The 26,186-nt window shown below is 45.7% G+C and overlaps 1 protein-coding gene and 1 non-coding gene across 3 annotated transcripts; both read right to left on the bottom strand.

Annotated features, from left to right (window-relative positions):
- Positions 1-946: 946 nt before the first annotated feature.
- Positions 947-26,064, bottom strand: Ppp1r7 (protein phosphatase 1, regulatory subunit 7). Of its 2 annotated transcripts, NM_001009825.2 has the most exons (10): positions 25,926-26,039; positions 23,311-23,439; positions 18,957-19,012; positions 17,980-18,045; positions 17,354-17,484; positions 16,218-16,380; positions 14,507-14,623; positions 10,611-10,715; positions 8,031-8,117; positions 947-3,532 (listed from the first exon to the last, which is right to left on the bottom strand). In NM_001009825.2, the coding sequence occupies exons 1-10, from the start codon at positions 25,975-25,977 to the stop codon at positions 3,356-3,358; spliced, it is 1,083 nt and encodes a 360-aa protein (NP_001009825.1). In that variant the 5' UTR covers positions 25,978-26,039; the 3' UTR covers positions 947-3,355. The 2 variants fall into 2 exon arrangements, with proteins under 2 accessions (NP_001009825.1, XP_008765584.1); XM_008767362.4 differs by lacking the exons at positions 947-3,532; positions 8,031-8,117 and adding an exon at positions 8,781-10,369 and having other exon boundaries at positions 25,926-26,064.
- On the bottom strand, positions 5,309-5,412 carry LOC120094986 (U6 spliceosomal RNA). Its single transcript, XR_005489652.1, has one exon. It is a non-coding gene; the product is annotated as a U6 spliceosomal RNA (small nuclear RNA).
- Positions 26,065-26,186: the final 122 nt, after the last annotated feature.

Raw genomic sequence — 26,186 nt, 5'->3', positions numbered from 1 at the left:
CTGTTTTTCCTTCCTTGGAGAGAAAGTGAAAATAATTTCTATCCAAGTGTTCTATGCTTCACCAGTTACTTAACCTACACAACAGATCTGCTGCCTGCCTGCTGTAAACATTCCTTGTGTCAATATGTTTGCTTGCTTTCTGAACAAAACATTTCTATTTCAGTGTAGTTTTTAGTGCTAGCATTTATATAGTTTGATTTATTTTCCACATTTCGATATCTCTGGACCGAGCATATGTTCTACAACTAAGGTAGGTCTAGAGGCACAACTATTTGGGAAGGTTTCCTGAGTGTTCATAAAGTAACAGTATCTTACAATACATGGTGTTCAGATTTGATGAAATGCAGTGTGGTAGCTTGTGTGTGCCCTCCTGCACTGTGTTGTGTGTGTTACTGCTGGAAGGCAAAATGTAACCAGAGGTTTACCCATTTGACTATGTGGTCCCCTGTTGGTGGTGCTATCTTGGAAGGTTGTAGAACCTTTAGGACACGGAAGCTAGCTGGCAGTGGGCCACTGACAGGAGACCCCTGGTTGGGTCTTAGCCTCTTGGCTGTACATGTTAGTTCTCACTGTTGCAGTGGGAAGCTACTCATGCTGGCACTATATCCACTGAACCATGGGTCAGACTAAACCCTTCCTTCCTGGTTCCTCAAGGTATTCTATCACAGCGACAATAAAAAATAATAGTGTGTAACCCAATGGAGAAATTGCCTTCACTTTCAATAATCCCCCAACCCTTGGCAATGGTATCAGGGCCTTCATATACTAAGCACACACTTTGCCACTGAGCTGGCTTCTTCTCCTAGGGTTATATATAGGATTGCAACCTTGCTCAGTTTTTACGTGGGAGATGGGGATTTGAACTCAGGTTCCCAGGTTTGCAGAGCGAACTTTCTTACCCACTGGCCTGCCTTTCCCCACAGCTCAAGTCTATCAGACTACCAGCTTTAAGATATCTTTTTATTTATAAAGAAATAAAAATGCTAGAGTCCAGGAATACAGAACCAATGAGATGGCAAACTGCAGCACAAGCCTGACAACCTAGTTCAATTCCTAGAACCCACATGAGGAGGAAGGAGAAAACACTACAAGTCTGTCCTCATGCTGCACCACAGCACATATGTGCCCACACCCACACACAGACATCATGCATCGAGCTAATGCTAATGCTAATAATAATAATAATAATAATAATAATAATAATGTTTTTCCTTGAAAAGAAATCCAGGGATATATACAACTGATTGATGGGTTTTTTTTTTTCTTTTACTGCTTTGAGTGGTGATTTATGTAAATTCTGGTTCTGCTTACATTACCTCCTCCTGTGTTAGGAATTGAACCCAGGGTCTTCTAAACGCTAGGCAGGTGTTCTATTCTTCAGCTACCCTCCCAGCCCCATTGTTACTTTCTGATAGGGTTTCACTAGGTTGCTGAGGCTGGCCTCGGTTTCACTGTAGCTAAGGCATGCTTTAAACCTTCATCCTCTTCCCTCAGCCTCCAGAGAAGACGAGAAAACAGGATTATAGGCCTGCACCCCAGGCCGTCCTGCCTGCTCCTAGCCATCCCTGGATTCATTCCTGAGACAAAGCATTCCTGGTGAAGTGTCAGTAGTCCTGGATTTCAGACCTTTGCATGCATGCTCTTCTACAAGAGCAGTGGTTTTACTTCTGTCCTGCATTTGTCAAGATTTTCAGGGGCATTTTCTACCGATCATAACTGAGAACTTTCAGCCATTTCTAGATTCTGGAGATTCTTCCTGTTTTAAGGAATAATTTTTTGACATTTTTTCCTAATTCCAGAATTTCAATTCATTTGGAGATATTCCCTCATCCATTCCATCTACCTGGCAGGGCTCTCCTACAACTGAATGCTGCAGGGACATCCTTGAGCGGCTGAGGCTCTGCTGCCTGTCACTCCCTCTACATTACGTCTCGCTCTACGGAAGCCCATGCAGGTGTGGGCTTCCTATGAGTGACTGCAGCAAGGACACCTACATTTCAGTCCTTGTGTGTCTAAGGTGTTTTTCTTTTGCTCTGACATGAATAGTGCTTGGACAATCCCAGGGATATGGCACAATGTTCTCAGGGCTGCATGCTGCTCCGCCCAATGGTCCATGCTAAGAGCTTACTCTTGTTAGGGAGATGGTGCACAGATCCAGATCATACGGTTTATTTTGGTGAGAATTAGAATCAGAAACGGATGTTAAATCCCATGAAAGCATTCTGACATTACAAACTCCTGGGCAGTTGGCTAACTGGTTAGCTTGGACACCTGGTCACATGCTTCACAGCTCAATGCAAGCCATTCCCCCTACTACTAAACAGTCTAGAGCAGTGTTTTCCAGAACCTTCTATGATGGCAGAAATAGATGCCTTCCATGATATGCGGCCTCTGAGCAGATGAAGTGTGAGCACAAATGAAGAGATGAATAAATCCAATGGATTAAATATGAATAGTAATTGCTACATGTGGCAGTTAGTGGCCCCATCTGGGACAGTACAGAATAGAACCCTGGAAGCTCAGGGGTCTTTGGTGACCATAGTTAGTGCTTACTGTATGGAAGGAAGTCTGAGGCGCAGAGGGAGGACAATGCTCTTGCAGCATCAGATTTACACCCTAGGAGTTTGCTCAGAGACATTTCATCTACATACAGCCAGAGGATGAGGGGTGAGTGCAGGAGCCATGTGACTAGTGCCCAGTGGCCGAGAGCTCAGACATGTACGTTTCTGATATCACTTAGGTCCACATAGCTGGGTGATACGGAATGAAGCTCTCCATATCTCAGCTTTTACCAAGCGGGAATAAGGTCACATGGTGCCCAGTGTGCTGTGCTCAGCCTCCCTCATGTGGGAAGGGCACCAGGGATTATAGCTTCCCACACTGGACCATCTTTACTCCAAAAAAGAAAAAGTATAATCTTTTCTTTTCAAAATTGGCAAAGAAAAAATTTTTTTCTTTCCAAAATTGGTTTGAAAGACTATCCAGTGTGCTGTTGTAGGTCATGACTACTTAAACCTTGCAAACCAACTTGAAGGTCTGCCGGGGCGGCCCAGAGTGCCCACCAAGCTAAGGACATAGAAACAGGAGGGGCAAGTGACTGTAACATGTCCTGCATTCTCTCCATGGCTACAATAACTGTCAGCGATTCACCAGGAAGACCGCGTGGCAAGGTTTAATAGTGTTGGCATCTCCAAATGGTGTGAAGTATCACAGGCCGGGTAGTGCCAGTGCCTGATTATTGCCATTGGGTTGTGACTGTTGGTAGAGTGACGACGTCAGGAGCAATAGGTAGATTAAAAAACCGTGGCTGGGAAGTTCTTTTGAGGAGAGGGACCAGGTGAGGCGCAAGAAGGGCTCAGAACCTGACGAACGTGGCGTCGATCTGCCGCACAGAGGGTAGGGCCAGCATGACCTTCCGCCGGTACTGTGGATCCTTCTGCAGGGGGTTACGCTCCAGATACACAGTCTCCAGACTCCTGGCACCCTTCAGCTCATCAAGGTCACTCCAACTCTCCAGGAGGTTGTCATTCATCTGAGGGAAAACATGTGGAAAAAGCCATCAGTGATTGGTTCTAGCCCCTATGTTACAGGATCTCAGACATGAGACAGGAGTCATTAAATCACTACCGTCTTAGCCCAATCTCTCACAGCACTCTCCTTCCATCAGCACTCAGCACTTCCTGCAGCACTTTGAGAAACTATTCCTGCTCTCACAGTAACTGGAGTCAGACTGCTGCAACTAAGTTCATTAGAGAAGAGCTGAAGCAGTGCTGACTGCACATGTCCCAGCCCTCAAGCCGGTCTGAAACTTAAGGCTTCTTTGGCTACTTTCCCTACACACCTGAGCTCACCAACGGTTGCCAAGGCTGAGGCCTCGTTGACTATAACACAGCTAACTTGAGGCTGCTCTACTCTAAGCATGACTCTGAGATCGCCTCTGTGGTGTGTTTCTGAGATGTTTCCACTGTCAGTGTGTAAAGACCACCCATAGCTGAACAACACTGTCAAGAGCAGGTGAGGAACCCTGGACCCTGCAGTGGGCTGAGAACTCAGCTGCAGGATTCAGTTTCATCTTTGCCAGCCCATCTGGAAGGGGTGAGCCTGACAGGAGAGTGCCCTCCCTTCTCAAATGTGCCATCAAGATGAGACTGAGCTGACTGACTTTCATCTGTCCAATGGATACATGTGACTTCAGGTTGGGATCAATTCTTGAGACGAAGCTACCCTGGATGAGAACCTACAGTACCAGATAGAACTGTGTAAACCCATTTTCCAGTCTGACTAAGTGCTGAGGCAGAGACTTGGGAAGGGCTCCTTTAGCAAAACACCCACCTAGGCATGGACCTGTGGTATGCTAGAAAATCTTTAACCAAAGGCTTGTTCTATGGAACAGAGAAAAATCACTACTAATCAGTTGAGTGTGCTACTTTCTGTGATGTAGGTAGCATGGCTGACTTAGCACCAACATGATCCCCCTAACTGTAGCTGTTGAGCGGCGTGCACTTTGATACTCAGGCCTCTTAGGGTGGATGTAGTCTACTGTGCTTAGGGGTCTGAAGATAGAATAGAAGCTAAATGTCAGGGCAAGCTGCTAGGTCAACAGCCCAAACAGAACAGCCAGTCTAGCTTCAAACTCTGGGACTCTGACTGCAGCCTCATTCTGCCCACATAGAGTCAAAAGTCCTGTCTGTAGATACTCCAGGTTGCAGGATCTGCATCAAACAACTGCAGGAAGCAGCAGGGTTATCACGCCTGAGAAAGTAACCTCTCTACTCTGAGAACTTACCACGGCCAGAGCTGGACGGAACATAATCTAAGGTGACACACATGTCTGTATGTGTGGAAAACACGGACAGTGTTTTCACATGTTAAACAGAAGGGAAGCAGAGGACTGCTGCCAGGGTAAAGGTCATGACTGAGAATGCAGTAGAGGGGGCATCTCAAGACCCATGATTACTTTCCATTTAAGAGCTTCTCGGCACTTGCCCTGAGACTCCACTGTCCACAGGGTGTGACAAGGCACATTCTTTGGTTTTGAAGCACCTGGTCAGTATAGGTCCTGAGAGTGACGCTTTTGTACCGATGATTTGTGAGGCCCTATCATGTGTGACGCCCTGAGGAAATTGGGGATTGGGCAGAGTGATGATGTTTGTGGGAAAAGGCAGAGAGAGGATCGACAACAGAGCAGTGAGAGGCACTGAGGGAATCTTGGGGAAATCTGACTTCTATTCCTAAATGTAGGTTTTGTTCCAGGAGGGTCTCTATGTTTTTTCCTCTAGTTTCTATCTATTTATTAACTCATACACAATAAAATATGGAATCTTTCATAAATTTGTGTGTCATCCTCGCACAGGGGCCATGCTAATCTCTGTATTGTTCAAAATTTAGTATATGTACAGACAAATCAAGCACGAGGATCTTATCTGAACAGTACATGCAGAGTTCCAAGTCAGAAGGCCATTCGGACAGTACAGGGAAAGGATGCTGGTGGCTTGGGCCAGGTGGCAGCGGCAAAGGTGGGAAGGACATGGGGTTGGGATGTATTTTGAAGGCAGAGATTTAAATGCATTTAAATGTTAGAGTGGATCTGGTTCATGGAAAGGCGACGTATAGGGGATGCCAAGACTGCTGGTCTGAGGACCTGGAAGGATAGCCACTGTCCAGTGAGGTTGAGACAAGTGGAGGGACTGTGGGGACAACCCATGATCTCACGCTTGGACTTGTCCTATTTGGGTGATGGCTCAGCACAAGAGTAGACAGCTGGATGTAGGAAGACCCTGAGCCAGGAAGAGAAACTTGGCTGCCAGGAGCAGAGTGGTGACATTTAAATCTGTGAGACTGAATAGGGCTGCCAAGGAGAGAGGAAATGAAAACTCAATGCTGGAGCACTCCTGAGGTGCACAGTAGAAGTAGAAGAAGCGAAGGCCACCAAGAAGGATGTAGGGTGATAGGAGAACCAAGGCTGGTGTCTGCTCCACTCTTCAGAGCAGCAGTCTTGAGAGGCCCAGTGGGTGAGGCCAGCATAGGCAATGCAGAGAAGAGAAGCAAATGATCCATTCATTTGCTGGTGGTGTCTGCTGTCAGAGGGGGTGTCAGCAGCAACCAGACTGACATACCAGGCTTTCCTTTCCTGCTCTAGATTTTAGAAAGCATGATGTCTACTTTGCCAGTGTGGCAAGGGGAAGGGATAGGAGTAGACCCCTGGGGTCCTGTGCCATCCCTCCTAGGTCCAGATTATAACTGGACATTCTAAGTAGCATGCAGATATGCAACTGGTTAGTTTTATAACATTCAACACACAAGAAGTTACTAGCTGTACAAAGAAGGGATGACAAGAAACATAAAAATCTAATGAGAAGAGAAATCCAATCTATGAAAAACAACATATAGCCTGGAGTCATGACTCGGGTCTGAACTTGGGTCCTAGCAGGTGGCTCATATCCCCTAAACCTTCAGCTCCAGGAAGCCAATACCATCTTCTGGCCTCCATGAGCACAGGTGCTCATGTGTGCCTAATTCATACTCAGACATAGATACATACACGCAACTAAAAAAAATCTTAACACTATGTTCTCAAGAAGCTGAAAATACAACTATTAACACAAATCCACTGCAAAAGCATGATGGCCACCTTCATTGTCAGTGCAACTGGATTTAGAATCACTTAGGAGATAGACCTCTGGGGGTGTCCTGAGGGGATTTCCAAAGGAAGGAATCCCTACCCTGAATGTGGGTAGTATCATCCCTCCAGCTAGAACTTTGGACTGAATAAAAAGGTGAAAAACAATACCATCAGACCCTCTCTTCGTTCTTCCTAGCCTTCCCAGATATGAAGGGTCCAGAGTCTATCCTGTTGTCATGACAGACTGTGCTCCTTTAAACTCTGAGACAAAAAAAAAAAAAAACAAACAAAACAAAACAAACAAACAAAAAACCAAAAACCAAAAACCAAAAAAACCCAAGCAAACAAATAAACAACCCCCTTCCCCCAAACCCCTCCTCTCTTATGTGGTCTTTGTCAGTTATACTGAGAAGAGGGGTAGCAAGGGCTGGGAGGTGGCTCAGCATTAAGAGTGCTTGCTGCATAAGAATGGCGCCCACACCCTAAGTAACAAGTCAGTTATCCTGGGTGTTACCTAACCCCAACTCCAAAGGAGGAAAAGACCAGGGGATCGCTGGGGCTTGCTAGTTTCCAGTCTAACTGATTGAGAAAAGGCCAGACTCAGGTTCAGGTAGAAACTCTGCCTCAAATAAATAGGCAAAAGACAACAGAGGAGGGCATAGATACCCTCTTCCTGCTTCTGTGCCACATACGTACTATAAAAACATATAAACACAAATAAATACGTAAGTCCTTTAAAATGTAAGTAGTTAATTAATGAGCTTAACAGCAGACTGAGTACTTCAGAGGGAAAACAAGATCTTGAAGACAGAGCAATAGGAACCATGGGAACTGAGGCTCAGCCAGAGCAGAACCTGAGGACAGGAGTGGGATGAGTAACAGGCGTGCTATGATCTTCTTACCAAAGGACTAGCACATGCATACTTACAGTTTTACAAGAAATTAAGAGTTGGGAAGGACTAGAACAATTTCAGAGGGAAATAAACTTGTTTTTTTCTTTTCTTTTTTTTCTTGTATTTCACAAAAACTATAAATTTACAGATTTAAAAAGCTCAGCTGTACATAGTGGTGCAAGCCTTTAATCCCAGCATTTGAGAGGTGAAGGCAGGTGGATCCCTGTGTCTACACTGGATGTCAGCCTGGTCTACACAGAGAGTTCCAGAGTGGTCAGGGCTACAGAGGAAGATCTTACTCAAAAGAAAAAAAAAATACATATTTATCATACTGTACTCAAAAATGTGAAGGTGGGGATGTTTACAAAGTTCAATGGTTAAAATACTTGCTAATAACTTGAGTCTGATCCCCAGAACACATGCACGGTTCACTGAGCATCCAGGCTTCCAGGCTTGCACTGATGCACATGGTTTGCTCAACGGGACTCACTGAGCCAGAGAAGATTAGAACTTACCCAGAATTCTTGCAGTTCTGTCAGATGGCTGATATTCTCAATCTTTTTTATTCTATTTGATGCAATATCCAACATGGTGAGTTTGTTCTAAAATAAGAAAATATTTCCTTATTATTAGAGTTCCAGAGCAGCATGCAAGCACATGCAACAGTGTGGAGCTGAGCTGAGCTGCAGGCTGCAGGCTGCAGGCTGCAGGCCAGACACCTTCTCTGCCTGGGTTGGCCTTGATGAGTCTCAGGTTGATGCCACCTACCCACTTCCTGAGGTTTCCCCAGCTGGACCTGATTTCAGTGTTTCTGCTCAAAACCTCTTGAGGCTCTCAGTGTCTCTGAAATTTCTGTCAGTCTGAGGGTCTCAAAACCACAGAGGACCCCAGTGAGACCCCTGCTCCTCTTGTAGTCTGGGAAGGGCAGTGATCCTGAGCTTTGAAGGAATGAAGGACTATCGTGGTAGCATGTCTTTATTTAATGAGGAAATACACAGTGCCAGATTACCCTACAGTGGAGCTCCTCTCTTCAGTAGGCTAAGATACACCAGGCACAGAGGAGGTGGGAATAACAGACCTTCCTGTCTGGGACAAAGCTACCTGGGGCAATGCCAGGAAGGCCTAGGTATTGAAGAAAGGCCACGTTGAGAACTGCTGGGACTTAGAAGGAATGATTGCAACAAGGGCAAGTATAACTTTAGCAACAGAGGAATGTTTGTGGATACCTGCAAGACACAGCAGTGTGCGCTCTTTCTCTGTCTGTCTTTTCTTTTCTTTTTTCTTTCTTTCTTTTTTTTTTTTTTTTTTTGAGACAGGATTTCTCTGGGTAGTCTGACTGTCCTGGAACCAGCTCTGTAGATCAGGCTAGTCTCAAACTCAGAGATCTGCCTGCCTCTGTCTCCTGAGTACTGCCATGTGTTACCACCATCTAGTTTACAACATTGAGTTTTATGATATGCTCTAAAGTGCATGTCAGATGTTGTCTGAAACATATCAGCTCAGCTTGGATAACTGGTTTCAAGTTTATAGTTTTAAGGTTCAACAGAGGAACAATCTCATAGTCAAGATTAACTTTACCATAGCTTACACTGCTTGCCACTATGTGTTAAGAAACTGGGATTTCCCCCGCTAGACTCCATGGAATCTTGCAGTGGCTGGGAGCCTACTTACTATTCCCTCCCTTTCTTACTTCAAGGCCTCCCCAGCACTTAGATTCATGGTCCCTGTCTTCTACTGCATTCCTGGTGTATTTATTCCAAGTCTTTCCAAGTTTTAATGGAAATTAAAACAAGAACAAATTCAAACATAGCCAGTAGCTGTTGATTAAAAAGTGTCACATCTGTGGCTTCCCAGTCCCTTGAAGGTTCCACAGTAACACTCTTCCTGCCTCCAATCCTACAAAAGTATCACACAAGCACAGAGGCACACATGCCAACAGCAATGAGTCCATATGTATTAGAATGCCACCTTCGTATGTTACTTGGTCCCTGTGACATGTCTTATGCATGTGCAAGGCCTTGAACTTCTGATTCTTCTGTTTTCACCATGCAAGTGCTATGATTACAGGTGTGTGCTATCACACCTGGCTTCACACACTGCATAAATCTTTAATTTAATTTAAAGGAAGGTTACCAAATTGTCAAAGACAAGTTTTAGCTTTTCTGAAAATTCTTGTATATATGATGTTAAAACCCAAAACACTGGTTTTCCTCCAGAATGATACAACTGACATAACCCAGCCCTGACTGAGGCACAAAGGGCAGGGGAACCTGTGTTGGGGTCTGAGGGATGATGCTTCACTTCCAAGAGCAAGAGCCTGACACCAATCTTGCTGCACTTGGGGACAATTTATCAGAACAAACCAACCAAATAAAAACGTTCCCCCTAAAGAAAACAAAACAATTCCAGTAAAATTGAACAAGAAAAAATATTTTATTTGTCTTGAATCATACTTGGAGGAAAAACAGGTAAGGCCAAAGGCAACTGTAAGTGTGCGGCTCTTCCTGAAGGGAAGCTGCAGGTGGGTGGGAGGAGTGGCACAGGTTGGTGAAAGGCAGTGGGAGGAGGAGGAGGAGGAGGAGGAAGAAGAGAAGGAAGAAGAAGAGGAGGAGGAAGAAGAGGAGGAAAAGAGGAAAAGAGGAAAAGAGGAAAAGAGGAAGAGGAAGAGGAAGAAGCCTTTAGGCTTCTGGATTCCAGGAGGCAGACAGGGGAAGAGACACGTTCTTCCTTCTTAGCAGCAGAGCTGAGCTCATCCTATGGCCTTCACAGGCTGGGAGGAGGCTGAGGCAGGGCAGGAAGCTCAGTGGCCAGGATGAATGGGAAGGACAGAGCTGATGATACCTGTGTTAGCCATCTGTGTGATACAAATCACCCAAAGGCCTAGATAGAGTAGTCAGTGGATGTGCAGTGAGCTGCCCTAGGCGGGTGTCTGTAATACCTGTGTTGAAAACCCACAGGCATATGACAGGTTGGCCCTTTGCTTACATTCTGAAGGCAGTGTGTCCACCTTAGGCCAGGCCTAAAGGGCAATGAACTCCAACACCAGCCCCTCCCTCTCCACCTCCCTTTATTTCCCTCAGACCACTGGCTCTTACATTGTTCTCCAGGCCTTCGATAACCTCAATGCCATTGTGGCTGAGGTATAGTTCACGAAGGTTCACCAAGTTCTGTAGACCTTCGATCTTTGTTAGCCGGTTGCTCTGTAAAAACAGTTAAGAAGTGTCAACCTTGGGGCTGAGCAGATTTGCCACTCAAGCTTGAGAACTCCCAGAACCCACAAAAATGCCAGGTGAGTGTGGCAGCTTGCCTGTAATTCCAACCTTGGAAGGTCAGAGACTGAAGCTCCCCACAGCGAGATGGCCAGCAAAACAAGTCCTATCAGTTAGCTCTGGTTTGACTAAGAGACCCACTCTATGAATAAGGTAGAAGAGTGAACAAGGATAATTCCCTACTTTAATCTGGGGCCTCTGCATGCACACACACATATGCATGACTACACGCATATTCACACCACACACATAAAGATGGTAAAAGAGTAAGAAAAAGAAAGAGCTGTCAGCTACACAGAAGTTTAGAAACACAATGGCTTTAGAAACGAAGTTTCCTATTTATCCTGAAAATCCTAAGAACAGGTAGGTATTTTATTTAAAATGTGCTGAGGGGTAGGGTGGGGTGGAAATAGTCCAGTGGTTACGAACACTGGATGTTCATCCAGAGGACCTGAGTTCCATTCCCAGAATCCATATGGCTGCTCAGTCATCTGCAACTCCAGTCCCAGGGATCCAGTGCCTTTTTCTGGGCCTCTAAGACCATCAGATAGACATGTGATGTAACACATACAGGCAAAACATCCACACACAAATAAAAACAATAGAATAAAAAATTTAAAATGTTCCTGAATGGGAAATAGAGAAGAAGATAACATTTTGGGTATGTTGTATTGGGGTTTTTAAATATGAAAATCTCACTTTTTTTTTTTAGATATATCTGAAGATTTACTTGAAGTGATTAAAAAATGTTTTTGTATCCTATGTGTGTATGTGCCCATGCTCATGCCATGGTGGGCATGCACATGATGTCAGGGGACAGCTGGTAGGTGTCAGTCTGCTCCTCCCACCACATGGTCAGTTCCGGTGGCAGGAGTCTTTACCTGCTCTGCCATCTCACTAGACCACTGAATTAATCTATCAATTTTACAATGTCAAAAATATAGTAAAAACATCTTTTATTCTTTGTGAATGGGTGTTCTGTCTGCATGTACATCTGTGCACCATGTGTTTGCCTGGTGCTGAGGCCAGAAGAGGGTGTTGGAGCTGCCATGTGGGTGCTGAGGCCCAGGTCCTCTGAAAGAGTAGCCAGTGCTCTTAACTGCTGAGCCATATCTTGCAGAAATCCATCTCTCCACTCACTAAATGGGACCTGGGGAACTGAACCCAGGTCATCAAGCCTGGTTAGTGACAAGCACCTTTACTCATTGGGCCACTGTAGGTTGATGTTATTATGTAGGTGAAGGCAGACAAAATAAAATGAGGCCTATCATTGCACGAGAAGGAAGGGGGTGGGAAGGAAGGAGGTTTTAGAAGGGAGGGAGAAGAGAAGAGGGGGGGAAGTGAGGAGGAAAGAGCTGGGAGAACAGGGTGGCAGATGGTAAGATTCTTCTTGGTGCATAGATACAGGTTGTTATGATTATTTTTAAGGGAGGGGTGTGCACAGGATTTTGTGCTGTCTAGATGAGCAAATTATGTCTTATCAGTTGGATTAGAGGTTATTGTATGGTGTGTTCTTTCATGTGGTGACTTAAATGAGTTCAAGAGAGTGTATGATAGTGGGACACACCAGGCCGCCATGGAATTGGGATGTGTATGACAGGCGTAGTAACAACCTGTCCTGGGAACTAGATGGGTAGAGAGATTGCTGCTGGGCTCAGAGAGTAGTCATTGACAGTGTGAGATGGGATGGAGCTTAGCGGGTGAGACGCTTTGTTGACTGAGAGAAATGTCTGGCAGATGCCATGTGCCCCTTTGGTGCCTACTAGTGCAAGATAAAAGAAAGCCATTTTTATATTTTTACAATAGGTAGTGCCCAATGTGGGGTGCCACTTGTTGCGGTAAATTCTCCAACCCAAATAAGCCCGTGCAAAGAAAACACAACTCAATTAATATGAATACAAGTTTCGTGCCTAGATCAGGCAGATCTATACCACTACACTACTCTATTCCCCAGCTAAGAGATCCCTTATAAACTTGTGGTTTCTCCAGGCCACGGGCTTCGGCTCCATCTTCTTTCCATTTCCTCTTCCTCTCTTCTCCCCCACCTCCCTCCCTCTCCCCCCCCCCCAACTCTTCAGCTCCACCTTCCCTTCCCCTACCCAAACACCTTTATTTTACAAGTTAAAATGGGGAGAAGGTTTTGATGAAGTCACCTGAACAGTGATTCACTCCTGTCCTAGGCAGTCCCTCTAGAGGAAGCTTAATTAGCATCAAAAACAAACAATACCAGGGCAGCCCACATTCCCTCCTTTGTTCAGTTAAAAGCCTTTTCTCCCTCAGATATAAATTGCCCTGATGCTGTCTGTATTCATATTAACCGAGTTGTGTTTTCTTTGCACGGGCTTATTTGGGTTGGAGAATTTCTGCAACAGGCTCTCTCTCCCAACATTTTTGTTTTATAAACAAATCATTCATTTCTTTTATAATATCTTACAACCCAATTCTAGTTCAAGAACGCTTCTTCCAAAGCAGTCTGCAAGGCATTTGTGCTACTCAGAGTCTAAGAAGTTTCCTCTGCCACGACTGGCTGTGAGTGGGTCCTACCAAACCAGGCACCCCAAGCACACCAGTTATATCTCCCTTCATCCCTTCAATGTTTGATCCTACTAATTTGTCGCCACTGCTCCCCAACAAAAACAAAACCTTAAAAACCAACAACAAACATTTCAGCATGAAGCAGGCACAGACAGTGGTGCTGCCTTTAATCCCATCTCTGAGATCTGTGGGAAGCAGAGACGATCTCTTGTAAGTTGGAGAGCCTGATTTTACTGGATAGCCAGAGCTATATGGTGAGACCCAGTCTAAAAAACAGAAAGAAAGAAAGAAAGAAAGAAAGAAAGAAAGAAAGAAAGAAAGAAAGAAAGAAAGGAAGAAAGAAAGGAAGGAAGAAAGAAAGGAAGAAAGAAAGAAAGGAAGGAAGGAAGGAAAACAAAAAACCGCCATGAGTCTCTCCATAGGGTCTGCACTCTGTACTGTATATATAGTCAGGGCTTTTACATTTCTACTCACCAGGCACCTGAGCACTGGGTAAGCTCTCTTCTGAAGATGCCCTGCAGCCCACCGGTTACTCATTATGGAAGGGATGGAATGAGATTCTTTTCCCTCCCTATTTTCTGTGCATAAACCTTTGCCTGCCAGTCTGTCTGCACATCACATGCTTGCCAGGTGCCCTCGGAGACCAGAAGAGCGAGCAGGGTTCCCTGGGATTACAGTTACAGATACTTGTGATTTGCCATGTGAGTGCTGGGATTATCTGAGAGCATCCAGTGCTCTTAACTTCTGAACCACCTCTCCAGCCCAGGGATAAAAAATTGTTTTTAAATTAAGTTTTACTGTGAATGTGTGTTGCCTGTGTTCCATCGCATATATGACTGGTGTCTGTGGAGGACAGAAGAAGGTGTCAGATTCCCTGGGACTGGAGTGAACAGCCATGCGGGTGCTGGGACTCAAACCTGGATCCTCTGGGAGAACAGCTCTTAATCACTGAGCCATCTTCCAGCTCTCAATATAAAATTCTTAAAAGTAAAAATAAATTATGTAAAAAAACAAAAGGGATTTTAGTTTAGAGGGTTTGTGTTTATATAGCCTATGGATTCTATTATTTCTGTCACCTACTGACTGTAAACAGTACACATTGTAAACATACCAAGGGAAGAAAATCAGGTTGGGGATGGTGGGTGGCCCTGTGGGAATGAGAAGCTGGGGCTGGTGAGGTCTGGTACCTGCATACTGAGGACTGTGAGGTTGCTAAGTGCATCCAGGTTCTGAAGCTTTGTAATTTTGTTTTTCCCCAGAAACAAACTCTCCAGGTTGGTTAACGTGTCGATATTTTCAATTGCCTGTCAAACAGATGGAACATTGGGTTAAATGTTTGCTATGGGCTCAAAACCTACACCAAGTAAGGTGCCTAGAACACAAGACAATCTAAGACTTTCTCTGTGATGTCTGGGCTGGGGACTTTTCAATGAACTCTCTAATATACACAAGGACAAGGAGGGGATGATGGAGGATGAAGACTGGCCTCTGGGTTTGCTCCCAGGCTCAAACTTTACTCTTTCCTTCATTTCTTTCTATGACAGGGTTTCACTGTGTAGCCCTGGGGGTCCTAGAGCTTGCTCTGTAGACCAGGCTGGCCTTAAGCTCGGAGATTCACGTGCCTCTGCCTCTGAAGGTATATGCCTACTACCCGGTCAACTTTCATGTTTTCAAAGAGCTCTGGGACTGTTTGAAAACTCAGAGGCGGGGATGGGGATTTAGCTCAGCAGTAGAGCGCTTGCCTAGCAAGCGCAAGGCCCTGGGTTCGGTCCCCAGCTCCAAAAAAAGAAAAAGAAAAAACAAAAAAAACAAAAAAAAAAAAAACCTCAGAGGCTGGCTGGTTTCTCTGGCCTGTGTAGCACTTTACACAGCCTTTGGGACTATGGACTTCTCTTCCTTGCTGCAGTCATGTCTCAGCTCTGGCTCTGTGCCCTTGAGGCTCTTGAAGAATCTCAAGGGTAGGCCACAGTGCATGGTATAGTACTTCTGAAAACCAAATGGTGGGAGCCCCAAACATGGGATGGGCAGACACATACCTGTAAATACTGGCCTCAGCCACTAACCAAGAAGGGTGAGGACAGGCATACAACAATGACACCAGGATGTCAAACCCTCATGTCAGCCCATGGGAACTCCACCCTTCTCTGCACAGCAGCTCCTCCTCCAAGGCCAGCACCTATATGACCCTGAGATAGAAGGGACTTTCCCAGTAGTTATTCGTCAACTGATAAAGAACTGGTTTTGCTGTTCTGGGTGTGGTGGCACAAGCTGTTTATCCCAGCAAGAGGCAGAGGAAGATGGATCTCTGAGTTCAAAACCAGCAGCCTGGTCAGAGTGAGTTCCAGGACAGCCAAGGCTATATATAGAAATGTCTCAACAAACAAACAAACAAACAAACAAACAAACAAACAAACTTCTCATTTCCATTCTGACCCATGGTTTCACTTTTAAATGGATCTGACACAGCAAACCAAATCCTGCCAGAGGACACATTTAGAGGATGAAGGGCCAGTCCTATTTTCTAGGGCACCTGAGCAGCAGGATACTTGCTTATCACATGACAGGTCACTGTAAGTGACCACCTTTCTCACTTCTCAGATGCAGATGGGGGCTTGGCTGCCTTACCTTATGGAGCACTGGAACCGGCTTGGCACAGGACTATGATATAAATGAAAGGCCAATGAAAGCTAACTCCCAGACTAGACCAGTTGGGTGAGCACAGTTCTTATTGATAATAGCTTCCAGTTAGCATTTTTTCTTAACAAATATTTCCCTGCTTCCTCTAAACAATATGAACATGAGAAAACTCAGCTAAGCACATACTGTATGTGTACCACTGAAGATTCACAGAGCCCAGAGAACTGTTCCCAAGAGATAGTATGTGTGACCAATACCTACCCGGATCCGGTTAGACCCCAGCTCTAACATTTGCAGTTGCTGTAAGGTGCTTATGTTCTCAATTTTATTGATTTTATTGTTGACCAAGAAGAGTTTTTTCAGCTGTGTCAGTTTGTCAATCCCTTCAATGTTCCTCAGCAAATTAAAAGAAATGTCTAGAACCCTAGAAAGAAGCAAAATATGTCTTGAATGAACACAGTCTGTATAAGAGTTGGAACCCCAGTAAGAGGGGCGTCCAACGGGGTTGGGGATTTAGCTCAGTGGTAGAGCGCTTGCCTAGGAAGCGCAAGGCCCTGGGTTCGGTCCCCAGCTCCGAAAAAAAGAACCAAAAAAAAAAAAAAAAAAAAAAAAAAAAAAAAAAAAAAAAAAAAAAAAAAGAGGGGCGTCCGACCCCAGATCTTGAGTCAGTAGGAGATGGGATCTGACCGTGGCACCACCGCTCACTGACTGCCTCCCATTGGAGCTGCCATCTTATGGAATCGTGAGGCTGCCTGGAGCTTGGAGGGCAGTAAAGGCAACTTGCAGGCCACAGACACTGTCTCCTAGGGTCTTACTTAGGAGCAGAAACCAGGTTTCATTTATGCCTGTGTCCACGGAGAACCTAGTACCATGCATTGTACTAGTTCGCCTGAGCAGTGTTAGACTAAAACGGAAACAAACCAAAATCACAAAGCAGCTGGGCGAGGTGGTGCATGTGTGTAAGGCCAGTGCTGGAGAGATGGAGGCCTGAGGTTCAAGATTCAGATCATCATCAGCTACAGAGAATTCAGCTCGGCCTGGGCTTAAAAACAAAACCAAGACCCAGCACCAGCAAAGAAGCGAAGCCCAGATAAGACTACAGCTGGGTAAAGCTGGCTACTTGAGTCAGAAATGCTGCTGACACTGTTGTTTAAAAGGAGTTATGGATTAAAGTTCCTCTTTCCTGACTCTGACATTATTCCTGAATGGAACCTGGGCAGCCTAGTTGAGCCTTCAGTGCTCACGGCATGTACAACGCTGTTGCTCCCTCTTAGGAGCCCTAGCACGGGACAGGACTGGTCTAGAGGCAGCCATTAGGACTACAGCCGGGCAGTGGGTACATTCTGAGGAACCTGGCCACCCAACCCATCCTATCTCCTCTGGATTCCCCTACTCACTCCAATTCCGTCAGTGCCTCTAGATTCTCAATCTTCTTGATCTGATTATCATAGAGATCCAGTTCTCGAAGACTCTGAAGTTCATCCAGGTTCTCAATGCATTTAATTAAGTTTTGACGAAGGCAGAGTGACTGGAGGGTAGGAAGGGAATTGGCATTGGCTCAGGAGAACACAGGGCCACCCTCCAGGGGCTGGTTTATGCTGGCCTTCAGGAGGCAGGGGAGTGAGAGTGGGAAGCTGGAGTTACCCTCCTCTACTTGAGGACAGGTACAGGCCCAAAGGGAAGCCAGGCTGACCCCATGCTGAGCACACCTGTGTGGGGAGACATTGAATAGGGTTGGAGTGTACCCAAGTCCTAGAAGCTGAAGGAACCTTTACTGGGCTCCATTTTGAGAAGCAAACTTAACTGCAGTGAGCTGGGGACAGGAGACTGTGAAAGTGCTCACTGAGGCAGCCTGAGAGCCCAAACATGTTTGAGCCCCAAATACAGGAAGACACCTATCCCATTCAGAACAGACATAAGAGGCCAGTACCACCCACAGGATGGGAACAAGGACTGCATAATACCCAACTTGAGTAATGTTACCAAGTCACCTTGTGTGCAAGGACAGATCGAGCCCTCTCACCTTCACTTTCTTTAGCACCTCAAAGCCTTCAATCTTTCCAATTCTATAGTGATTCAGATCAACATCCTGAAACATAGAAGAATCTTTCTCAGGTCCATCAGAGTTCTTGGAGATCTAGTCAGGAGCAACTTAGGAGTGCCATATGGGGAGGCAAGGGAGAGGATGGGGCACTAAGCAGACCCACTTGGGACTGGCAGGTGACAATGACGAAACATAAGTCGACAGGTAGACACTCTTCAGTTTAGCTGTGATTTAGTGTTTTAGTTTATATAAAACAGACCTAGTGGTCAATCTGAATTCAGTCCCCTAGCAACTGGACACTCTCTCTCTCTCTCTCTCTCTCTCTCTCTCTCTCTCTCTCTCTCTCTCTCTCTCTCCTGGTATTAAAAATAGTAAAGATACAGGAAACCAACACAATCAAGGGAGGCTTAGGTGATCTAATTACTAATTTATCATCTTTATAAAAGATGGTTAGCTGATGGTTTGATTAGCTGATGGTTTGGGGTTAGTTGATGGTTTGGTCCTCTGTAACCATGCCCCCTATACTGGCTAGTTTTATGTGTCAACTTGACACAGGCTGGAGTTATCACAGAAAAAGGAGTCTCAGTTGAGGAAATGCCTTCATGAGACCCAGCTGTAAGGCATTTTCTCAATTAGTGATCAAGGAGGGAGGACCCAGTCCATTGTGGGAGGTGCCTTCCCTGGGCTGGTGGTCTTGAATTCTATAAAAAAGCAAGCTGAGCAAGCCAGGGGAAGCAAGCCAGTAAAGCAGCACCCCTCCACGGCCTCTGCATCAGCTCCTGCTTCCTGACCTGCTTGAGTTCCAGTCCTGACTTCCTTTGGTAATGAACAGCAATGTGGAAGTGTGAGCTGAATAAACCCTTTCCTCCCCAACCTGCTTCTTGGTCCTGATGTTGTGCAGGAACAGGAACCTGACTGAGACACCCCCTGAGACTAGGTCAGGCAGGCAGCATTACCTCTGCATCTCGGTCCAGGCTGATGGTTTCCATATCCACTGCCAGCTCATGCTCCTCTACAAAGAAAGAAAAAGAACAACTCTGTTTCTATGAGTCAATGGCCACAGGTTTTAGTAGAGTTGCCCCTCTACCCTAGGACTGAAGAAGTTCGGCTACTTCAAATGCTGGGACACTAGAGATGAGAAGGGTGACAGCAAAGCCTCCAAGTCCATGTGTGTCTCTGAATCTCCCAAGAATCCCAGCTTGATGCTCCTGGTGGGAAGGTGGAGGAGGGTGGCTGCCTGAGTCTTGGTGATCTTAGTTAAGCTTAGTCACTGCTGGGAAACACGTCCCCATCACGGCTGTCGCCTTCATGGAATCCCTGGAGTGTGTGCTGTCAGCAGCCTATCCCCCCATGTATTCTTTCCCGTTTGTTTGTGGCAATAAATCCGGCCACTTGAATCAGATCACGCTGGGTATATTACATGTTCTCGGATATGCCTTTTATTGCTCTGGAAAGGAGCCCAGCATCTACAGATGCTTCTCTGACAGAGAGGGAAACAAAGTGAAGTAGAGCTCAACAGACAGGATCAAAGAGCTTTAGTGAATAATTTAAGCATACTTCTCAACTGGAAGCCTGGTGAACTAATTCCAGCAGAAAAGCCTATTTGGATTTCATGAGACCATCCACCCAAGAGCCAGATATAAACTGCTTCCTGCCGCAGTGAAGAGCCTCATATTCAAGCCCCTCATTTTCATTTCACCAGAACCCGATTAGGATGTTGAGAGAACTACATGCAAATACATGTGCATACATTTCCCAGAACACTTTGAGAATAACAGTGCTTCCCCCACCACTACTGAAGTGTTACCCATTTTTTCCAGTAGTCTTAGAATTTCTTTCCTTAGTTTACACCAATTGGTATCCAAATAAAGCTATCTATTTTGACTGGATGCCTGCCCCTCTTTCCCCTTTTAGACAGAGTCTCATTGTGTAGCTCAGGCTGGTCTTGGACTTTTTTATATCTATTTTATGTGCATGGGTGTTTTGTCTACATATGTACCAGTTCACCACTTGCAAGGCCAGTAGAGGCCAGAAGAGGGTGTTAGCTTTCCCTGGAATTAGAGTTACGAGAGGATTGTTAGCAGACATAGGTGCTAGGAATTGAACCCCCCATCCTCTGGAAGAGCTACCAGTGCTCTTAAACATCAAGTTATCTCTCCAGCCCTAGGCCTTTGAGTTTTTCATCCTCCTGCTTCAGATTCCCAGGTGCTGGGATGACAGATATATGTCCCACCATTGCTAGCTTCATGGCTTCATGGTGTTTTTCTTAAGATTCTTTTTAACCTTGAAACTGTGCAGGAAGAAAACAGGCTATCTATCTATCTATCTATCTATCTATCTATCTATCTATCTATCTATCTATCTATCTATCTATCTATCGGTTCTTTTTTTGGAGCCGGGGACCGAACACAGGGCCTTGCGCTTGCTAGGCAAGCGCTCTACCACTGAGCTAAATCCCCAACCCCTTATTTTTGTTTTTTGAGTCTAAACTTTTCATTCTGTCCCAGAACACGGGAGTACACACTCACTCTCCCTTTGATCTTTTCTCTCTCTCTTCCCCTCTCTTTCCCTCTTTCCTCTATTTCCTTGACCTTCTTACCACTACTATTTTCCCTCATCCCCGTGTTTCCTGTTTCTTTCCTAGAGCAAACAGACACTTGCATCTGCAGTGGAGCCAGCACACGCCCTCGACACATCACACGTCCTTACACATCAGCCCATGGCTCCTCCAAACATTAGCATACTATGTGCTGGTCAGCTTGCTTCTTCGTTGCAGGTCTCAGAGAGGAATATGCACAGGGAACCAGCTTAACAAAGAACTGGCCCCACAAGGCTGAATTAACTTCACTGACTTTCCACGATGTCTTTTTTACAACAATCAACAGTACCCAATTAAAATATGTTGTTTTCTATAGTTTACCCATAATTTATAGGATACCGACCAACCTAGTGTTAAATAAAAGGAACTAGATAAAACCAAGAAGGCATTACAAGAGTCCTCTTATTCTCAAAAGACAGCAGTAGCTCACTGTCTGCAAGCTCAGTTGTTGAAAGAGAGGCATTACAATGAAGGCAAGGAGGCCAGGTCACTGCCATCCAAGTCAGATACTGTAAGACTAAACGTAGTCACAATTGGCAGTGGCACTGAGCCGGAAGATGGGACTGGGGCTATCCTAGGCCCTTAGAATATGTGGTTCACAGCCCCAAGTTTCCTGTTGAAATACCAGGTTAATCCAGAACAAGGTTATCAACGGGAACTTCTGAATGTATCAAAGTTGTGTTTTAGACTGAGTTTGGGGACATAACACAGCTGTTTCAGGTCTTGAATTCAAGCCCTAGCAATAAAAAACAAATAAAATTGGTGTTGGGGGTAGGTGGGTAGGGGGACAGCTTAGTTAGTGAAGTGTTTATGCAAGCACAGGACCCGAGTTTGAGCTGTGGAACCCACAGAAAACACTGAGCAAGGTGGTGCACTTGTAATCCCAGCACCAGAGAGGACGGAGCATGCTGGTTTGCTGCAGTCAGCTCAGCCTAAATAGCAATTTCCAGACCAGTGAGAGCCAAGGCCAACGGTGCCCGAGGAACAACCTCTGACACTGCCTTTTGCCATTTGCATGCACACATACTCATATACATGCCTGCACACACATACACTTCACTGATGTTAACAAGTACACACATACACACAAGGTTAATACAGGGAGGTAATGACTGACATATTTAAACATGTTTTGCTGAAACTTAGGGAAAAAAAATTATGAGCAGTCCCAGTTTCTCTGAGGACTAGAAATTCATGTTCCCAGAGAATTACTACATGTTCTATCATCTGGAGGTAAGCAAGCTGGACTGTAAGCACGCTGGGCTCTAGCCCAATCAGCCTGCCTTGCAGTAGGGCTCTCTTGCTGGCACTGGGCGTTTATTCTCCTCATCTTTCACACATTAGAGTCTTCTTACAATGAGTGTCCCATCACAATAACATTATTAGCCAGGAAACAGAGCCCAGGATCATACTGTTCTATGCTCCAAGTCTTTTAGGGTTGCCTAATATTTCAGTGGCACAGACCTCAGCCCTTCAGTGACTGTCAAATGGTGACAGAGCCCGTTTGCTTTATCCACCCACATCACCTCCAGACATCAGCTCCGAAGTTCCAAACTAACTGTGGTAGGTACTTTTGTGGTAATCTCCTTTTGCCTTAAAATTTGGTTACCATAGTTACCAATCATCTTTGCTGGCACACAGTGCACAATGCTATTTTAAAAAGTAGCTATGTTTCTTCAAATTTATTTTTATAAAGGTAATGCATAATTATGAATACCTGATAAATCCACACAGATCTGGAAAATGTAAGAGGCAGAGTTTCCCCTCAAGCCTGCTGCTAAAAGAGATCCTCAATGCTAATGGCGTTTTCTTTTTAAGCAGGTAAAACTAAACACTCATTTTTAATTAAATACCATATTTTTTGAACTTAACAATTCAGCTCGTACAGTTTTCTGTGTTCATGTCTTCTCTATTCTTTTCCACGAAAACTAATTTTCTACGCAAACACTTAAGCATGGGTCACTGCTGAGGAGGTCATAAAACCACCAGAGGAAGCTGTTCATTCCAGATGAAGTGACTTCCTATCCAACATCTGTGCTGTGACAGGGGACGCTCAGACCAGTTCCAGATGGAGTGACTTCCTATCCTAACACCTGTGCTGCGACAGGGGACGCTCAGACCATACAAATGAAGTGACTTCCTATCCAACATCTGTGCTGCGACAGGGGACGCTCAGACCATATAAATGTTGAGGTGGATGTGGTCATGGTGGCACACACCCTTAATCCTAGCACTCAGGGGCAGAGGCAGATAGATTTCTGAGTTGGAGGCCTGACTGGTCCACATAATTATTTCAAGACCAATCAGGGTTAGACAGTGAGACCCTGTCTCAGAGAAGAAATGTTGAAGTTGGATTAGAAATGATTCCTTGTCACTGCGGCAGGATACAGAAGCAGAGTACTACTCGGCCATGCTCTCTTCAAATTGTTATTCTGAGGAAAGGGTTAAAAAGTCACTTTCTGGCTCTGTTCTAGGTGACACATCATCAGTACTGGAACTGTCCCTTCAGCAGAAATGGATCCACTGTACTCATAAATCTAACTCCGTCATTTGCTGAGGCAGCCCTCTGCCAGCATCCCCACTTGCCCAATCTATGGGGACCCTTTGAGGAAAACCACTACTGCCGTGAGGAGACACCGTGTACAAAGAGCAGTATTCTTCAACAGCACCCTTGCCCTGCTGGGTGAGTTCAAAGTAACTAAACCCAGTACCTTCCGGATCTTCTGCGCCCCGTTCTACCCCATCCTTCAGGCTCTGCTGGCTGAGGTCTGCCACGATGCCACCGCCATGCTTCTTCCCTTCCTCATCACCTGATTCTTCAGATTCAACACGCCTGTCAACTGAACCCACACATCAGTGACAATTCACATCTACTTCATGTGACAATTTGAGGAACACAAAAGAGATTAACAACAGTTGTAAGTCAGCAAGCCTTTTTTCTAAAATAGCTGAACTCATTTTATGAACATTTGAATGTCTTCCACATCCAATAATATTTAAGATACAGGGACAGAAACTGGGAGGTCACATGAAGACAATTAATATGTCATTCTTCCCCTCTAAGAGCTTGTCAAGAATTGACAAGTGTTCTGAAATCTGGATCATCTACGATTGGGAACACTATTGACACCAGGTACTGAAGTTCCTTCCAGGCGGCTCTCATATCTGACGTTATGTCCACCACAAGAGGAACCCTTCTGCCACATACCCTCATTGATGTCTCACTATCCATTTGGCCAAGAAAACTGGTTCAATTTTCAGGCCCCACATTCCAAAAGAAATCAAGACCAAGGGTTGGGGGTTTAGCTCAGCGGTAGAGCGCAAGGCCCGGGGTTCGGCCCCCAGCTCCGAAAAAAAGAAAAAAGAAAAAAAAAAAAAAAAAAAAAAAAGAAATCAAGACCAGCTAAAATCAGACAGTGGGCAGAATGAATGAAAATGAGATGGTCTCAAAAACGCCAGATGCTCCCAGCAAACTGCTGGTGTTAAACCACCACAGGGCAGAGTTAACAATGCAAAGTGTTTTTGGAGTAAATAAACAGATTTCGAGTTATGAACAAAGCAGCAATGAGATGTGGCTTTGGCAAATGATCATCCTTTCTAAACCTTGATATTCATCTCTGTAGAAGAGTTAGTAGAGTACCCTCCCCTTTCAGGACCAAATGAGAAAGGGCACAACAGTAGTAGCTCATGCCTATGGCATGTAGGAGAATTTATGAGTTACCAAGAGGACATCCTGTGATCTGGGGTTAGGGAAATGAGGCTCTGTACCTCCCTCAGGAGGAGCCAGAGGATAGAAGGGAGAGTGGGTGCACCCTGTGCCTGTATCCTCAGGGCAGTAGAAAGCTTCCAGAGCCTGAGATAATGTGCAAGAATGTGACTGTGAGGCTCTGGGTATAACAGGCTAGCAAAAAGGCAATGAACTCTATCAAGAGGAGGAAGGCTTGAGTAAAGGTTAGCAGTGATAGAGAAGGTGGCAAAACATGCTCTGCCTGGTCCGCACAGGCCGTCTTTAAAAACAAAACAAAACAACAACAAGGCCAAACCAAACCAGGCTCTCAAACCAAACCAAACAACACTCCCACCCTCCGAATCTCCAAAAAGACATAGGGCCATAGAAACCTAAGTACCAGCTGGTAATGACATGTGTGGGAGTGGAAGAGAGGAAAAGCTTGGCTTTTGTATTTGCCCTTTACTGAGGAGGGAGGGGAGAGGTGTACTGGAGGAGGGAAGAGGGGGACAGAAGAAGCATTTCCTCACTTAAGAAAGAGTCAAAGGTTAGAAACAAAAGACCTCTAGGATGACTCCCTTCAAGTCTCTCTAAGAACTTCTCTGGGCAGCCTTGCTGGCTCTCCTTACTCCCCATTGCATGACTTTATTTAGGTCATGTTTCCATACGCCTTTGCTTTTGACTGGGTTTCCTTTCTCTGGAATGATACTGGTCTTCCCCATGTGACCCCAGGCTGGGTGACGTCTAGTCATTTTTCAGGGCCCATCTCAGAAAGGGATCACTGCTCTCAAACTCACCGCTCTTCTCTTCCACATCCCTGTCCCTTGCTCTGCAACTCTCTTTCCTAGCACTCTTCCCCGAAAAGTGAGTGATCTTCCAGAAGTGAGCGATCCTCACCGAAGTAGAGGAGTCTTTCAAAGGCTTTTAAGATTCGCCTAATGCTACAGCAGGTGGGGCAAGTACATGTACATATGTACAAGTCTGTGTGAATACATACACTCACATACATGCATGTAACGATCACGTATCTACACAACTGTATACAAAAGCATATACATGTGTTACATGTGTATTTACACATGTATACGATGACATAATCCAACACACTGAAGGAAGAAAGTTGAATATAGTCTTTTCGAGACTATAGAAAAATAAGACAACGCCTTGTAAAATCAATTTCCGGAGCTCTTTTTTACCCGACCCTCTGCCACAACCCATTCGCTTCCAGAGCAGACTCTTTTCCATCCATGCCGCGTGAACAAACTGGACTTTACAGTCCCCACGCCTGAAGCCTCAGTTTCCCTGCCCCCTCGCCTGTCAATCTCGGAGCTTTAAGACCAGGTTCCTATAGCCACGGCTTTCTCGCCAATCCCCCTGGGCGGGCTCGCGCCACGTTGTTCCCCGGGGTATGGTCCTTCTGGCCGCTACCGCTCTCGGGCCGGGGTTCCCGTCTCCGAGCCTCCCCGGCACTGCCCAGCCATGTTGGCAGCTGTCAGAGCTTCGTGGCTGTGGCCGGAGGCCGAATTCCGATCCGACTAGAGGCCGTGCCCGCCCAGCCCCCAGCTCGCCGCTCCCGGGTCGCCCACAGGGGCCGCTCACCCTCCATCATCTCCTGCGACTGTTGCTGCCCCGCGCCGCGCTCCGCCGCCATATTGGCTGCTCTTCCCCTTTCCGGAATCTGTCGCCTCAGGCCATGGGCCAATCAGGATTCCAGGTCCAGTCGGCCAGCCAATGGAACAAAGTATAGAAGCGCGAGCTGACACGCTTGCGTGGTCGCAGTGTTTCATGGGAATTGTAGTTCCCCAGGGCCCGGCCCCCCCCGAGTTAGGGGTTTGATGAATGAGTGGAGTCTAGGCGAGC

Source organism: Rattus norvegicus, chromosome 9 (genome assembly GCF_036323735.1).
Source record: "Rattus norvegicus strain BN/NHsdMcwi chromosome 9, GRCr8, whole genome shotgun sequence".
NCBI classification, from domain to species: Eukaryota; Metazoa; Chordata; class Mammalia; order Rodentia; family Muridae; genus Rattus; species Rattus norvegicus.
The sequence above is the reverse complement of the archived record's forward strand: the minus strand, read 5'-3'. Positions and strand labels throughout refer to the sequence as shown.